The 17,181-nt window shown below is 37.9% G+C and overlaps 1 protein-coding gene across 7 annotated transcripts in view; it reads left to right on the forward strand.

Annotated features, from left to right (window-relative positions):
• Positions 1–16,552, forward strand: part of IntS14 (integrator complex subunit 14) — a 102,616-nt gene extending 86,064 nt beyond the window's left edge. For all 7 annotated transcript variants that reach the window (XM_067146889.2, XM_067146888.2, XM_067146893.2 and 4 more), the window contains 2 exons: positions 7,704–8,155; positions 16,212–16,552. In XM_067146889.2, coding sequence (XP_067002990.1) covers positions 7,704–8,155; positions 16,212–16,436 — 677 coding nt within the window. In that variant the 3' untranslated portion in view covers positions 16,437–16,552. The remainder of the gene's footprint in view (positions 1–7,703; positions 8,156–16,211) is intronic.
• Positions 16,553–17,181: the final 629 nt, after the last annotated feature.

Here is a 17,181-nt window from a genome sequence, read left to right on the forward strand (position 1 = left end):
CATCTCTCTATAGACCTATGCAACAATTTTCTCTTGATGAATCCATGATCCTGTGGCATGTGTGCCGCACCTCATTACTGTCATATCTTACTTTACTGATATCGCATTCTTTACGATGTCATAGATCAGTAAGTTGTGACTGGTTAGTATTCTCTATACCTAACGTGACGTGTAGTTCATCCCGATTATACAGATAGCACCTCGTGTAACAGAAGATTGCCAAAGTATGTCTTTCTAGCTTATCTTTGATCCATGTGATCTCTGATCTGGGGACAATAATGGCTTGGATAATAAAGATGGAGACTTTAGTCTACGAGATGATTTTCATCTCATATAAATGGTATTTCAAAAAGATTCATACTTTACCTTGTATGGCTCTCTCAGTTTAGAGTCAATGAATCTGATTACTTAGAATCCTTGCAATCGATTTCTTCAGTTTCCAGGTATTTATCCTGTTTATCCTTCCTAGGCTTGCCATAGTTATGCTGGTTATTTTTACTGAGAGATCCGTGTTCTGTGTATTATTCTTTTATTTATTTGCTCCAGACTTATTTCAGTGCCCTTCCTATTTCTTCATGTTTGCTTTTTATGTTATTGTTCGTATGTTGAGCGAAATGTAGCACTGAATTAACAATAATTATAATAGGAAATGATTTATTAATTATTATTGTTATTAATTATTTATTGGCCTGTAAAAGATAGCACTGATCCAATTGTTTTGTGTGTGTGATGAGTTTGTTTGTGGGTTTTGATTGGAGACCTTTTATTTCTCTTCAGCTTTGACGTCTGGCTTGTGCTTATGTTCTGTAACATGGTTTAACGCTGATGCTGTACGATTCACGTTCGCCTTGATGTGCGATATGAATGCGTGTCATGCGGCGTGTACGTTATTTTGGTTATGGTGTCGACTGGGTGAGCGAGGCCTATTTGCGGTGGCGCAGATATCTGATTCTTGTCATGCTATTACAATTGTTATCGTAACATGTCTTGATATTATTTATTCATTCTACTTTGCATATTTGGTCTCTGAGAGAGAGAGAGAGTTTGTGTTTTTTTTATCAGATGTGTGTTATTTTTCAGTTTCTTATGGATATTTGCTTTTATCATTATTCTTATTTTATCTTGCCTTTGTTTCCAGCTTGCTCAGCCAATTTACATGCTTATTTTGGGATTTTACTCTCATTTTACTTGTCTCCTTTGACTGATGTTTATTTGTTTCCGAAACTATGGCAACTCCTTTTTAACCTCCTTGTTTTTTTTTTTTTTTGTTTTTTTTTTTTTTCCTGCCAGCATTGCTTCACTGGAGTTTTTGATTTCTGGGGATACAGTCTGTATGGAGATTGTTGGGAGCCATGTTTCTTTTAAATAATAGCCTTGACTTTATCTGGGGAGTCTTGATAATATTTTTTCTTGTGTGAAAGCTGCTACTTTCACCCGTTTATGACATTTGGTCCCTAAGAAAGAAATACTTTGGATCACATTTTAATTACCACTGTCTGGTAATGATTGAATATAATTGTATCACTTTTCACGATACCTCCATTGCGACATTGTAAAATTTCATAAGATCCAGCTTGAAGGATCAAACAACTCGATTGCGATTGATATATCTTCACAAATTATATACGTGAGTATTCGACTCCTTGTGCTTCCCCATTTTGCTTGTTCTATGCCCATATCTTAATCTTTTCTTGCCAAGCTTATATTAATTAACCTTATTTGTTTTAATTGACCCCTACGTTATTGTCTCTCTGCTATGGGGGACATGCCTTTTACACTTTGTTTCTCTAGTCTAAGGGGCCCAGATTCAGCTCCTGGCAGTTTCTAGCCAGTTTCGACTGATCCAGAGTAAATAGGTAGGTAGGTAGGTGGTGTGCAGGGCAGACTTAGATTCTAGACAATCTTGGAAAACTTAGTAGATATAGTATACTAGAGTGGATGGTATGTGAGACCACAACAGGATATATTTGCAACATGAAGATATTTACTGGATAAGGTAAGAAATTAGAGAAAATCATATTTTTGGTTTTTGAACCTTACTTTGACTTAATGGCATCATGTCTACCAGGATAATTACTACAGTAGCATACAAATTGCAGAAAACCTTCTCCAAAGGAAAATTTAGAGTGTGTGAGACTATTCAGGTGAATAGAGGAATTCCCCAGCTATTGAAAGCTTCATCAAAAATACTGAAGAGAGGTTAAAATGTTTCATTTGAAATGTGAAGTTCTTCTCCATGTTTGGAAAGGCAAGAAGGAAGTTTGTATGTAAAGTACAGTCGATAATGGCACTACAGAGGAGGTTGTAAATAAATTTGGGGGGGGGGGGAGTAGAAAAGTCAAAATGTGTGGATGAATATAAGAAATTCATAAAAGGGGATGGACAGGGTTGCCCAGTATGGTCCGCTATATATTTCTTAGGAAAACAGTGAAATGGAGCAAAACTGTCTTCCTTTGGCTGATTGTTTGCACTAGGGCAGCTGCTTCACGAAATATCACATGAAAAACAAATACCAGAATCACTGTTAGAGATACTCTTACCAAGTTTTAGTAATTTATCTCTTGTAATTTAACTGTTACACATATTTATGTTTCATCCTACTTCTCATGATAGGTGTGCTGCAGTTGCCCAGTCCATGGGACAGCGTAGTACGAACCTCGACAACAATGTGTTACAGGAAAAGAGAGTGATCTTTAGTATATAGAATTTCATGCCATTTTAAACTGTCACATACCAGGCGAGTTGGCCATACGGTTAGGGCCGCGCAGCTGTGAGCTTGCATCCTGGAGATAGTGGGTTCGAACCCCACTATCGGCAGCCCTGAAAATGGTTTTCTGTGGTTTCCCGTTTTCATGCCAGGCAAATGCTGGGAGTTGTACCTTAATTAAGGCCTTGGCTACTTCCTTCCCACTCCTAGCCCTTTCCTATTCCATCATCACCATAAGACCTATCTGTGTTGGTGCGATGTAAAGCTAATTGTTAAAAAAAAAAATCCATCAAATTTGTTTTACAACAACTACTGCAATTACATTACATAGTCAACTTGTCTTTATATCTCTTGCAATCCTCCTGATTTTCTTGCTGGTTCCAGTGATCTGGTTGGTTAATCGGATATCCCTGCATTTTGGCTTCTGTCAACATCGATTCACATGCTTAGGCTAACATCCTGATGAAATTTAAGCCCATGTTGGAATGCATTCAGTCCCTCGTAGATTTACCATGCATATCCTCTTCTGTTCTTCCAGATGCTGGTACAGTGATGTAGGTGAAAGTTGAAACTTGTATTACATTGAATAGCACACAGTTTGGAGACTTCATTACAGTACTTCATAAAAACTTGCTAGAGTACGTAACTTTTACTCTAAGTTCAGATGAATGAATGAATTACCCCAAAGAATGAAGCAAGAAGCTGCATACAGTTTTGTATAGACAAGTTCATGATGTAAAATATTGTTATTCAAGTAGGGTATTAGTATTCACTTCACCATTTGCATATCAGTAACATATGAATAAATATGAATTTATTTAGTTTAACCACATGCAAAAAATACAACACTGAATTTAAGATGATTAAGTGTTACTTTACTTTATTTTAGTTCCGATAACACCATCTGGTCGTGAAGGCAGTTCCGCAGCCATCACAACCAAGTCAATGCAAAATTTATTTTGTTATCCCATCTTTTCATTCCTAAGTGACCTTCCTTTTTCTTTTAACAGTGCAAATAGTGTAACGGGTTAGCTCAATCAACAATATCAAGGTCAGGCGGGGGGAATGTATGGCCAAAAAAAAAAAAAAAAGAGAGAGAGACTAGTCGAACGCCTCACTTGACGTACTGGCGTGAGCCAAACAGATGATCGTGAATAAAATATATTGCTCTTTAAAGAAGTTGTCACATGTAAAGTCTAAGTTGTTTTCTCTCCACATGTGATTAAGGACACAAAAAACACACACTCTCTCTTTTTTTTAAGGTACTGGTTACTTATGATCCTAGAGAAAGTACGGGAGAAATATATTAACTTTCTGAAACAAATAACATCATTACTTTGAAGAATACACTCAACACATCATTTAGCAAAGTACATCTGTCAGTCTGTGTGTTGATGTGGTGTTATTTTACCCTATATATGGTGTGCTCTGATCCTTTGCCCAGCCAGCAGTTGGATCTGTTCTGCTCTACCTTTCCCGCTCTTCAACATCAGTCCTCCGGAGACTGTCTAGGGTGAGAGGTGGATTCTTACATCTTCGCACCACCTGTTTCAGGTGGACCCAGGCATACTCATTCGGATTTATGTCACCAAACACCCCATATCATTCTGTCCATTTCACTGCTTCAGCTCAGGTTTAGGATTATACAGGAAACAGTAGAAATACGTAAAAATCCTAATCATTTCAACAGGGACACTGGCTATCAATTAAGTAATACGTGGTTGCCAGGCATTAAGGATTTACGTAGGTAGATCTTTTTTCTTTCCTTTCGTTGTTGCAATTTCATTTACTAGATGGCTCACTCTGGGCTGTGTGTCATACTTTCATAACCTGGTAGACTTGTTATTGTATTATTCTTACTTCGTTTCACTTTCGTGTCTTGTAGTAACTTGCATCCTTTCTGCACCCCTGCCCAACCCACACACTCATTTTCTCTCTCTCTCTCTCTCTTTTTTTTTTTTTTTTCTACACTTATCTTCCTTCCACCCTTGTCAGTCTTTTGTTGCACACTATTTTATTTATTCTGTCACATTCATCTTTGATTCATCTGATGAAAAAATGAAATGTCGTATGGCTTTTAGTGCCGGGATATCCCAGGACGGGTTCGGCTCGCCAGGTGCAGGTCTTTCTATTTGACACCCGTAGGTGACCTGCGCGTCGTGATGAGGATGAAATGATGATGAAGACAGCACACACACCCAGCCCCCGTGCCATTGGAATCAACCAATTAAGGTTAAAATCCCCGACCCGGCCGGGAATCGAACCCGGGACCCTCTGAACCGAAGGCCAGTACGCTGACCGTTCAGCCAACGAGTCGGACATTCGTCTGATGACCTAGCAGTTTATTTTGCAACATGCATATGCATCGAACAAGAAACATCTTAATTAGAGCTAAGATGGCGTCATCACTTCCCACTCGGAAGACTAACACACAGTGAGCCATCTGGTGATGAATGAGAGTACCATATACAATAGACCAGTGGTGAAGTATTCTCAAACTCAGACTGTCATTATTAGAGAAGTCTTCCTCACGAACAGACAAGATTTTCTTCTGAAAATGGAGAGCAAAGTCTCTGCGAAACATAAAGAATTTCACCTTGTTTTCTTGACAGAGCAAAAGCCAAAAAGCTATATTTACTTGCAGATTCTGTATTTTGTATTAAGATGTTGATGCATAACACGTATGTTCTTGTAAAGTTTGTAGAGTAATCAGTCACATATTCATTAAAACAACAGAAGATATGTTTCTTACAAGAACGTCAGTAGCAGCAGCTCTGGAACTGCAGCTTGTCATTTTCAATTCCGAAAACACTCCTAGAAATGCAGAAGGCAATCAGCTGCAAATCCAACAATTTCAACAGGGAAATTTCTTTTTGTTTGTTTCTTCCTGAATTTTGTTGTGTTCTTGTTCTTAGTACTGTCTTGAATCTTTACAATTTGAGATCTTAAATCAAAGAATACTTGATGAAACTTCCTCCATATGACATGAAAAGTGTGTGACAGAAAGCTCAAAATAGGCTGAACAATTTTTAGAACCATCTACAAAATTCTGTCAAGCACTGTACGTTTTTCTGGATCGGGGAAGTTTTGTACAACAGTTGTGATTAGTTAGTGGAGTGTGTCTGAGTCAGTCTATCATCTATTGGAACAATATACGCCAGCACGATAAGCAAACTATTGACCGCAGAAAACACTGTATCCTTGTATGAGATATTTTTCTTAGGAATGGGTTTTATGTTTCAGACTGTGTTCATCATTTAGACAATTTTTACAATAGAGATGTACTTGCCTGGAGAGTTTCACTTGGGCAGTTATGATAACTCTTTAAGTTTATATTCTGTTCTGAATTTACCAGAGACAAGTGAACTCATGAATCCAAATGGGTTGAATAGATGGTAGCTGTCACTTATCCGTTAGTGTTATGGTGCAAATGCATAGACATCAGTGTGATGGAATCAAAGAACATTAACAGGCACTTTTCCTAATTTACCTGTTACACTCATTGTGTTGAAATCCTCATTAATGCATACCACAGTTGCATGGTTTTTGTCATCAGCTTAAAAAACAAAAGAAGAAAGAAAGAAAGAGACACAAACAGTACACACACATGCCTGAAGTTATCTGAAAAACAATGTCAGTAATTTATATGGATTGTTCTCAAGTGATTTTTATACATGTTTCCTGATCATTCTTTTACTTTGTTGTAATGAAGGCAAAAATTTTCCTTGATTTTGTTTATGCATATAACCAAAAAAAAAAAGAACCAACCAAACCCCATGGCACAACACCCTTGAAGGGCCTTGGCCCCTGTCAAGCGACTGCTGTTCAGCCCAAAGTCATGCAGATTACGAGGTGTAATGTTGTCAGCACAATGAATCCTCTTGGCTTTCTAGACCCAAGCTGCTGTCTCACCATCAGATAGCTCCTCAGTTGTAATCTCACAGGCTGAATGCACCCCAAACCAGCCCTCAAAACCAGGTAAAAATTCCTGACCTTACCAGGAACCAAACCCGGGACCTCCAGGTAAGAGGCAGGCACACTACCTTTACACCATGGGGCTGGTTTATGCAAATAAACATACGTGAATAGAGTCCTCTATGCTTTAAGAATAACAAACTGAGACATTTCCCTTGGATAATTCTGCTTACAATGTCAGTCCCTCATCAACCATAGATGGCCACCAGTATGCTTTGTGACCTTCAGTCTGGTAAAGCTGTGTTCTCTACATGGAGCAATTACTGGCATTATGAGAAGGAGTTGTTATTACCACATTTAAATTTGACCCAAAAGAAAACTAAAATGGGGGTTTCTCATATAGTATCCTCCCCTAAGGTCCAACCTGATCTTGAGTCTTATTTTTCTACACTTGCATTGGAATTAGGAGGAGGAATTGTAACCACAACTTTTGAAAGTGGGAGACTTCTCGTATGATACCCTCCCTTAAGCTTGACCTGATCTTGATCTTAAGTCGTCATTTGTCCCACTTGCTTCGGCATTGTAGGGAGGATTGTTATCAACACATTTAAAAGTGGACTGAAAAGGAAACCCTCCACTAAGGCCTGACCTGATATTAAGTCTTGATTTTCCACACTTGCTCCAAGCAAGTGGTGATATGACATCAAATGACTCTCTTCCTTTTTTTCTTTTAATAGCCAAATAATTTATTGTATCAAGTCTAGCTCATAAATAGGAAAACAAAGAGCATCACACCACCGTTACTCGCGAAGTCAAGTATTGTATCAAGTCTAGTTCATAAATAGGAAAACAAAGAGCATCACACCACCGTTACTCATGAAGTAAAGTATATAACAAGCATGATTTTGTCAGCAGCAGAATTGTATTATCTGGTAATAGTTGTTACAGATATCTTGAATTGTTAAATTATTTACTCTAACTCTGATTAAGGAAGAATAAAAATTAACATATTGATGAAGTTGGTGGTAGTATTATATCATTTTTATGGTTTTGTTCTTTTCTTTTTTTTTTTTTCTTACAGCATTTCCAGCTCAGGTGAAAGTTGAGATGGATTCTGAAGATGAATCTGGAGTGGATGAAGGAAAGATACCGTCCTTTTGTGTGTTACTGCATGGAGCCTTGAAAGTTGAAAATATGGCTGCTTTATGTCTGCTTGCTGAGGACTGGTTTGGAATAGTGTATTCTTGGGCTGATAGTAAGAAGAAGTCGAACCTGATGTTGACTGTTCTAGAACCTGGTGCTAATATTGTTCCATGGCTTGGAAATCTTAATTGGCTAGGTTCCCTAGAAGAATTCAAAGCTAGCAATCATGATAATGAACCTCTTCCTACATTCCCTGTGCGGCCAGCAGAGAAAAGGAGTTATTCCCAGAATTGTGTCGTGTGGATAAGACAGGCTGGATTACAGTCTGATATTCAGAAGATACTTCGACATGCTCGCAAATTACCAGAAAAAACACAACAATTTTACAAGGTAAGTCATTTCATTCTTTTGCTTGATGCCTTGGTGTAATCATTTTGTGGTCTAGAAATCAGTGATGAAATAATTTACTGTAACTTGATATCTCATGTGACATACCTAATTTAGATGTTACTTGTTCTCTCCAGCAAAGCTTCATAAGAAAGAATGAACCCTGTGTAATTATGCTACCCCCAGGAATTAACATACAGAAATGTATTTACAGATCTGATTTACAGCACCCTTCCATTTGTGTTACCATGCAAATGGAATCTGACGTTAAAATACCATTTTTAGAGGCTCTCGTCACCAAGAAAGAGTATGGATCATCACCACCCTGCCCAGAAACATGATATCCTTACAACTCTAGCTACCAGGGCCAGGAGGATTTGTGAAGTGTCAGCTCTACAAGAGGAAATTAACACCTTGAGAACCACCTTTGAGAGCAACGGTTACGGCAAAGTTTTGATCTCTACGGTTCTGAAACCGATGCATAATCGGACATCTGTTAAGAAAAAAGTTGTAAAAGGAACTGCTTACCTACCTTACATACACAACATGACAGATCGTATTGCTAAAATCTTATATAGGTACAATGTATGAACTGTATTTGGAACTTTAATTAAGATTAGGCAACTCCTGCAACCAACTAAGGACAGTTTGCCTAAATTGCAACAACCTGGTATCTACAGAGTTCCCTGTACTTGTGACAAGGTTTATACTGGGCAGACTTCGAGAACAATATATACTCAGATCAAAGAACCTAACAGGTTTATCAGACTAAACCAAACTGATAAATCAGCTGTTGCTGATCATGCCTTAACACCTGGTCCTTATGTCATGTTCTTGCCCATATAAAACAATATCACCCCAGAATCATCAGGGAGGCGGTTGAAATGCATAAACACTCGAATAATTTCAACCGCGATACAAGCTACATCTTCAGTAAATCATGGCTACCTATTATCAGAACCATTAGAAAATGATGCTTTTCTGTTACAATTAATTGTCTCTAGCATGAGGCTAAAATGGTGTCCCTATTACATCTTAGGGCACCATTTTAAGTTCCTTGTTGCTTTCTGTTAGCAACCTTTGATGCGTCATATTTCATTTTGCATTTTTCTACTGATGAAAAAAGGCAAGATTCCTTTTGAAACACGTTAAGTGTTTGTATAGTACATTACACGGCATAAACCCAGAATATACACCATGAATAGTTACACGGGACGTGAAAATCTAATTGATGATAATTTCATTCTATCATTTCAGTCTCAGCTTCATGTGTATGATTTTGCCAATAGCAGAATTACTTTACGTGATAATAGTTTTTACAGATATCTGGAATTGTTGCAGTAATCATTGTGGTTTGATGAAAGGCATAAAAAGTCCATTATCTCATCCTGGTTTTGTCTTTATCACTGAGTTTGCATAAGCTGTATATTGCATATCTTTTCTTATATCTTTGGAAACCTTAAGGCATACCTCAAAACGTGTGAGTGTCTGTGGTGTATTGATGACACTTAATCCTCACAAGTGTGCTTCACCTCTTTAGCATCATTGAGGGCATAAAGCCATATGGTATAGTCACTGGCTTCTACCAAGACAGCCATGGTTTGAATCCTGGCTAATGCATGTGCGATTCTTAAAAATTACATCCCTTTAGTTCAGGTTGGAGCAGTTGAAAAGTCATTCTTAGAATGGAATCCAGAAGGAAAGAGGAAGTGTAGAAGACCAAGGAACACTTGGAAGCGAACAGTTAGAGAGGAACTAGTTAGAATTGGGAAAACACGGTATCAAGTAAAAGACCTGACTGCAGAACATACCAAATGGAGAGCTTTCCTGGATGCCCTTTGCTCCACAAGGAGAAATAGGAATTAGATAGATAGATAGATAGATAGATAGATAGATAGATAGATAGAAATAATTAAGTTTCCTTGTAAGACTGGAGGTCTAGTGGCTTGATATCAACAGTATAGCTTCAAGCTTGCTTGGTTTTGTTTTTTCCCCTCATTATCTTGCTCGCATATATCTTGTTGCATGTTGTGCCATATCCTGGCCATCTCTATCTGTTTCGCTTTATGGACTAAGTGCATGCCCTCTGTTACTTATGTGTACTCATTGACTTCGGTATCATGGCCGACTTTGACTTTTATTGTACACGCAAACTTAGCCCAAGGAGATCACAGGTGTCACCTTTGTCGTCCTGTGATTTTAAGACATTTGTTCCCGATCTTGTCTATCTAGTTTCTCCATGGCTCTTCTTCTAACCTTTTTATCTTGGTGAAGGGTTATAGCGAGGGACACAATGCTTTTCCATGCTTGTTATTACAAGTGTTATTTTAAACGTTTTGAGACGTAAATGCATTTAGTCTCGGAGGTTTACAATGTGTTTTATTGCACATATATGAATGGCCTGATTAAGGTAATGTAACTTCTATATGATGCTGTATAGGCTTTTGGGCTTATGCCGTGTCAAGAAAATAAGGTGAAATTCTTTACGTTTCGCAGAGAACGGTGCTCTGCGTCATCAGAAGAAAATCTTGACTGTCCACGAGAAAGGCTTCTTAAACAATGACTTTTTGAAATTTAGACGTTATAATAGAAGTAGAAATGGTATGTTCATTCGTCACCAGATGGCTCCCCGGACGTGGCACAGCGCTAGCGTTCGAAGCGGAAGCTGACCGAACTATCAGAATCAGTCTAAGAGGGTCACATAACATGTGTACGTAATATATGACATTGACACAAGCCTGGAATGAAGCATCTGGCAATGAGGAACGTACGAATTTGGAAAACACCGAGACGAAATAACAATAGTGAAGATGATTCTTGGTTGATCCAGTAAGTGTTGCTGCTTCCAGACCATATGTCAATATAGGTACCAGATATATTTTGTACAAGGTGATCTTGGAAACTAACGGAAATTTTTAATTCCAAAATATTTGACGTACAGTATGATAGAATTTAGAAGCTTTCTGTATTCTGCTGCTCATCTCTTGATGTACGGTATTGTGTGAAGGCAGAACACTACCTAAGTACTGGAAATTACTTACAATATCCATCTCCTCATCTTCAGTTCTTAGATGAATAGTTCACCAAGTCAACTGTCTTGGTTTTGCTGATTTTAAGATGTAAGGTTGCAAAAGCTTCTTGCCAAGATTTAGTCTAGCTTGTATTTCCACTTCCATCTCACCCCATACTATTACATTATCAGCAAAAACCAGGGCATTCATTAGTTGTTGGATCCTTTCTTTTAACCACTTGTAAAACTTCATCCATTATAATTACGAAGAGTAGTGAGTGACAACTTCCTTGCTGGATTTCACTCTTCATTTCGAACCAAACTGATCTTCCATTCTGGACCTGGACAAAACCCTTGGTTTCATCATATAATCATTGTACTCGTGCTATATCATCGGCCACTTTCTTATGTCTCAAACATTCCCACCTGCATGTTGCATGGTCATACGCTTTCTCGATGTCCAGAAAAACAGATGTAAGTGTTTTACCTTTCTCCCAATACTTCTCATAAAGCATTCTGGTGGCAAAAGTGAGGTCTCTAGTTGATCTATGAGGTCTAAATCATTGTTGTTCTTCCTCAAGTGTAGGTTGAACATATTTTCTTATCCTGCTCTCAAGGATGGATTCATAGATTTTGTCGCCATGTAACAGTAGAGTTACACTTCTGTAGTTCATATATATTTCTTATCACCGTTTTTCAGCAATGTTGTGATGACTCCCTGCTTCCAGTTTTGGGTATTACATTCTCTTTCCAAATTCTGTTCAGTACTCTGTACATCAACTGTTGTCCAACCTCTCCGAATGCTTTGATCATCTCAACACTAAATTCATCTGATCCAGTTGACTTCTGGTTTTTCAGTTTAGATACTGCTGTCTCCACTTCCAACCATTTCAAATTATTGGTATTTTTTGCAGCCAAAATCATAGTGCCTATGAAACTCCTGTAAAAATTTGATCTTATCCCTAGTCACCTCACCATCAGGAAGTTCAACAGATTGGATAGATTCAGTTCCTGCTCTTCTATTCTTAACGATATTGTATAACAGTTTCTTATTCCCATCTTGTGTTATTCTGGTAGCCAAATCTTCCTTGCATTTCTGCTTTTCAGCGACCTGTAATTTTTGAACCAGATAACTTAAAGATCAGAAAATAAATATTGATCTAAAGCTACATATTACGTATTTAAATTGAGCACTAATATGTATTGCGCTACATTAAAATGCACTACACATGCTATATTATCATTAAACAATAATAAAAACACAAAGACTAGGGCCTGGAGTAGTTATATTGCAGGTTGATTCCATCATGCTATGAAGTTAAAAGTATTGGGGACATCGATCTATGTCGGTGTCGTGGTTACAACAGAAGTAGTGAGCTTCAGAGGTTGCTGAAGATGTTGGCGAGCTGTGCCTGTTTTTGGTCCGCAAGAGGTATTTTATTTCCCTCAAACCCTCCGGACAAGTTCGGCGAGCCTCCCGATCTGCCACCTGGGACATGCCTGATAGGGGAACAGGCTGAAACCCTCCAAATGCACAAAACCAGACAGTTATTACTTTTGTAGATTTCAGAAAAGCATATGACTCTATAACCGTCAAACACTTTTCAATACTCTAGAAGAATTTCAAGTGGAAAAAAAAAACAAGAGAATTAATCAAACAAACATTAACTGGCACTACTTCAAAAGTTAAATTCCTAGGCAAAATATCTGAGCCTTTTTCTGTTAACACTGGGGTCCGTCAAGGGGATGGTTTATCGCCGTTACTGTTTAACTTGGTACTTGAGAAAGTAATCAGGACCTGGGAAAAGGAAACTAAAGGAATAACCCTTGGAAGACTACGTAAAGACAGAATAAACGTGCAGTGTCTGGCCTTTGCTGATGACATAGCAATCCTTTCCAATAATAGGTATGAAGCAGTTCATTCCATTGAAATACTACATGAAATTGCCATCAAAACGGGACTTCAAATTTCGTATGAGAAAACTCAGTACATGGAAGGAGCCTTACGATATTTAGATGGACAACCTATGATAACTAAATTTGGCAAAATTGTTCAAGTGAACCAATTTAAATATTTGGGAGAAATTATTCAGCCCTCTGGTTTAAACCGCAAAGCAAATAAAGAAAGAATTTCCAAATTACAGAAAGTATACAGGATTACTTGGAACGGGTATAATAAAAAATCAATATCTTGGAATGTAAAACTTAGACACTATAATACAGTGATCAAACCTGAAGCGTTATATGCCTCAGAAACCTTAATCATTGGTGGTGGATCTTTAACCAAATACATTGAGAAACAAGAAAGGAAAATTTTACGAAATTTTTTTGGCACAGTTTGTATAGATGGAATATGGAGAAAAAAAATCATCCCAGGAGATATATTGTCATTCTGAAAAAAATTCTCACACTTTTCGGAAAAGACGATTGAAATTTTATGGACACATTATCAGAATGAACATTAACAGGCTAACTAAAAGAATTCTCAACCTGGCCCTTTCATTAAAAACCAAGAACAGCTGGCTTCGTGAAATTGAAACAGATCTCCAGGAAATCAACATCTCAACAGAAGACATTGTACAGGACAGATGTAAATTCAGAACCAAAATCGACAATCGCCACTTTGAAGACAAACCCAACAGCAGAGCTACTATGACTTTGATAGAAGAACGAAGGAAGAAGCTCAGCGAGAGGATGAAGAGATTTTGGGAGGAAAAGAAGGCCAACACATCAGCTAAGCAAGTTCAACCATGCTCCTGAGTAAGGCATAACGATGTAAACAAAAAAAAGACACAAAGACTTCCAAAAGAATAGAGGCAATAAACACAGCTAGTAGTATGTGGTGACCGAAAACAACAGCTGACAACAGCCAGGCAACTCTAGATGCAGGAATTGCTCTGCACATACAAATGGCTCTCTGTGATTGGCCAATTGTTAATTCGCATTTTCTCCACTAGTCTGCAGTACTCAAACGTCAAGTCAAAACATAAAATATACAAACTTTAGATGCCTTACACCATGTCATAAATACAGTAATATGCGTTCTACTTTTAAGACAAGTTCATTGTAATGATAGCTAACTGGAAATGGGAGAGGGAGTTATAAAAATTATCCAGTATTATTGTAATTTGTGTGGAACACAAATGCAGACAAAAGAATTATTTGTTCTATTGTACCATTATTACAGCGTGGAAACTTTTAAAACAATCAACATGTCCTGCTGGAGGAACAGATTACTTGAACATAGTGTTCTTACTGAGTTTGAAGGAGGCACCATATCTGAATAACATCCAACATACATGTCACATTTGAAAGAGTATACAGTAGTTTGCTCCCTATAGGAATAATTGTACTTTGAAAACAAGTACACCACTGAATTTTCTTAATTTAACAGTGCTGTGCTGACAGATTCATTCTGTATAGTTCTATTATTTTAAATCAAGTTGTTATCAATATCCCTGTTATTAGAAAATCCACAGCAAAGAGGAGCAAGCACATTGTTTTACAGGCCTCTTAATACCATTTAAAAACATCAATGTCTTTAGCAGATCTTGAGATATTTTTTGAGATAAATATATTATTGACTCACCCTATACATATAGAAAAGTGCACTCAGCACCCAGTATGAGGATGGATCAAATTTAAACGAGACTTTGTGTTCCAAGTGCAGAATGTTGAGGAGAGTGGTTGGTGATTTCTACAATGTATGGGTGGGGATGTCAGGAGTGGGTATGATGGATGGTCAGCCTTCGCAGACCCATACATTGGTACAACTCACGATGTCTGTGCAACAGGTTCATTGTAGGACTGCACAATACATCATCAGATTTCTTATTAATGAAAGTGTGAAACCAGCAAAAATTTTGTGGAGATTGAAAGGACAGTTTGGTGATCAAACACTTTCAAGGCCTTCTTTGCTTGGCATAAGGAATTGAAGGAAGCCAGTGAACAAGTTGGAAATGTCAGCCATGATCATAGTCAATGGACAAGCATTACGGAGGAGAACATTAATGCCATTTGTGACCTCATTGAAGGCAGCCGACATTTCAGGGTTTCCGAAATTGCTTCTCAGGTCAGATTAAGTTATGGGAGCCGTCAAGCCATCATCACGAATGAACTAAGCTACCATAAATTGTGTTCCTAGTAGGTCCTTCACTTTTGACTAAAGAACAGAAGTTGAAACGGCTGCAGGTTAGTGAAAGGCACTCAGCAAGGTTTGCAGATGAAGGGGATGCACTTTTGAATTGTATCATCACCTGTGATGAAACTTGGGTACACCACTACACGCCTACATCAATACAAGCCAGTAAGGAATGATGAAGAAAGGGTGAGGCAACTCCACTGAAAGCCAAGATTCGATTGTCAGCGGGCAAGGTGCCTGTGACTGTATTTTTTTACCAGCGTGGAGTTTTGCATATTGATTTATGCACAGGCGTCGCACCATCAGCGCAGTGTATTACTGTAACCTTTTGAGTGAGGTTAACTTGCTTATCGCCGCAAACAATGCAACCAACCAATACTAGAAGTCATTCTCCTTTACGACAATGCCCACCCCCATATTTCGATTCTCACTCGCTAGAAATTGAACACCACTTGACCACCCTCCTCAATAGCCCTACTATTTGAACCACTCAAGGAAGCACTAGGAGGCATCAATTTGAGGCTGATGCAACTGTGGAAGACTTTGTGCACAATTGTCTGGTTACTCGACCCCCATTCTTTTTATGATGATGGCATCAAGAAGCTACCAATACTCTGGGTTAAGTGCATTTCTAAAACAGGAGATTACATATAAAAGTGATGTATACTGGGTATGTTGTAATAGTATATAAAAAAGGCCTTGTTTAAATTTAGCCCACCATCATTGTTAGACTTGATGTTTCAAAGTACAGTCATCAATAAGAAGTCTTTCATTCTCAAATATTTCTGTGACAGGCTCTACACAACACCTCTTTCTTTGTTTGGATTACATGTATTTTAGTGAACCTAAGTGTGAATATTTTCTCAAATTAATTGTTAAAGTTAATGGTTACATTTCTTCAATTTCAGGAGCTGAATCGATTGAGACGTGCTGCTGTATCATTTGGTTTTATTGAGCTTTTGGATGGTTTGGCTGCCATATTTGAACGTGAATGCACTATTCTACCTGGTACTGCTCATCCCGATTGTGCATTACAGTTGACTCATGCTGCTGGAGTGTTACGTAAACCGTACAGTAGAGACATGAAGTATAATGTAACTCCTCTACGTACAAAGTTTATTAATGATGACTAAACTATTTACAAACTGTAATCCATTGAAGAATCTGTGTAATGCTAATAATGTTACTTTAGGATTCAATTGTTGTAACACCTTCTGATCAGGAACTAATTAAAAGACAATTTTTATGATTTATGTTCCTTTTTTTAAAACATCCCTGGTAGCAGAATGGAAAGGAAACTGCAGATTTTCTGAATTGATAAACATGCTAGGTTGTTCTGCCTTTTGGCTTGTCAAAGAGAATGTATATTAGGGAGGGAAAAAGTGTGAATTTTCTTTAATTGTGAAATGAAAAATAATAAAAGTAAAATAAAATGCTTGCATAGACAGGGGAGAATAAACACACATTAAGTCTACTTTTCATGGGGGAAATCCCTAGATCCTTGACAATTAAGGCTGATGTTCATCATGATGGAGGCTTTCACCCATTCTTTTCACCTGCGCTCCTGAAAAGGTCATCCATGAGTGGAGAAACAGACTACCCAATAATGGTATTAGGCTGGGCTCTGGATCCAAATCAATGAACATCAACAGCCTTGCTTTTGCAGATGATATAGTCCTAATGGCAGATTACCTCAACGGAAAAAATCAGACATCGCATTAATTTTAAGTATCTCAGAGAGAGCTTGTTCTTTAATGTATCAGAGAAAGAAGCTCAGAAGTATCAGGCTAAATGTTTAGAAACAGCTTATCACCTCTGCAAACCCATTTATCAGTCCAGATTGATCTCATGACAGGCCAAATACTGTTGAAGTTATAA

The sequence above is a fragment of the Anabrus simplex genome, chromosome 5, assembly GCF_040414725.1.
Source record: "Anabrus simplex isolate iqAnaSimp1 chromosome 5, ASM4041472v1, whole genome shotgun sequence".
In the NCBI taxonomy this organism is placed as follows: domain Eukaryota; kingdom Metazoa; phylum Arthropoda; class Insecta; order Orthoptera; family Tettigoniidae; genus Anabrus; species Anabrus simplex.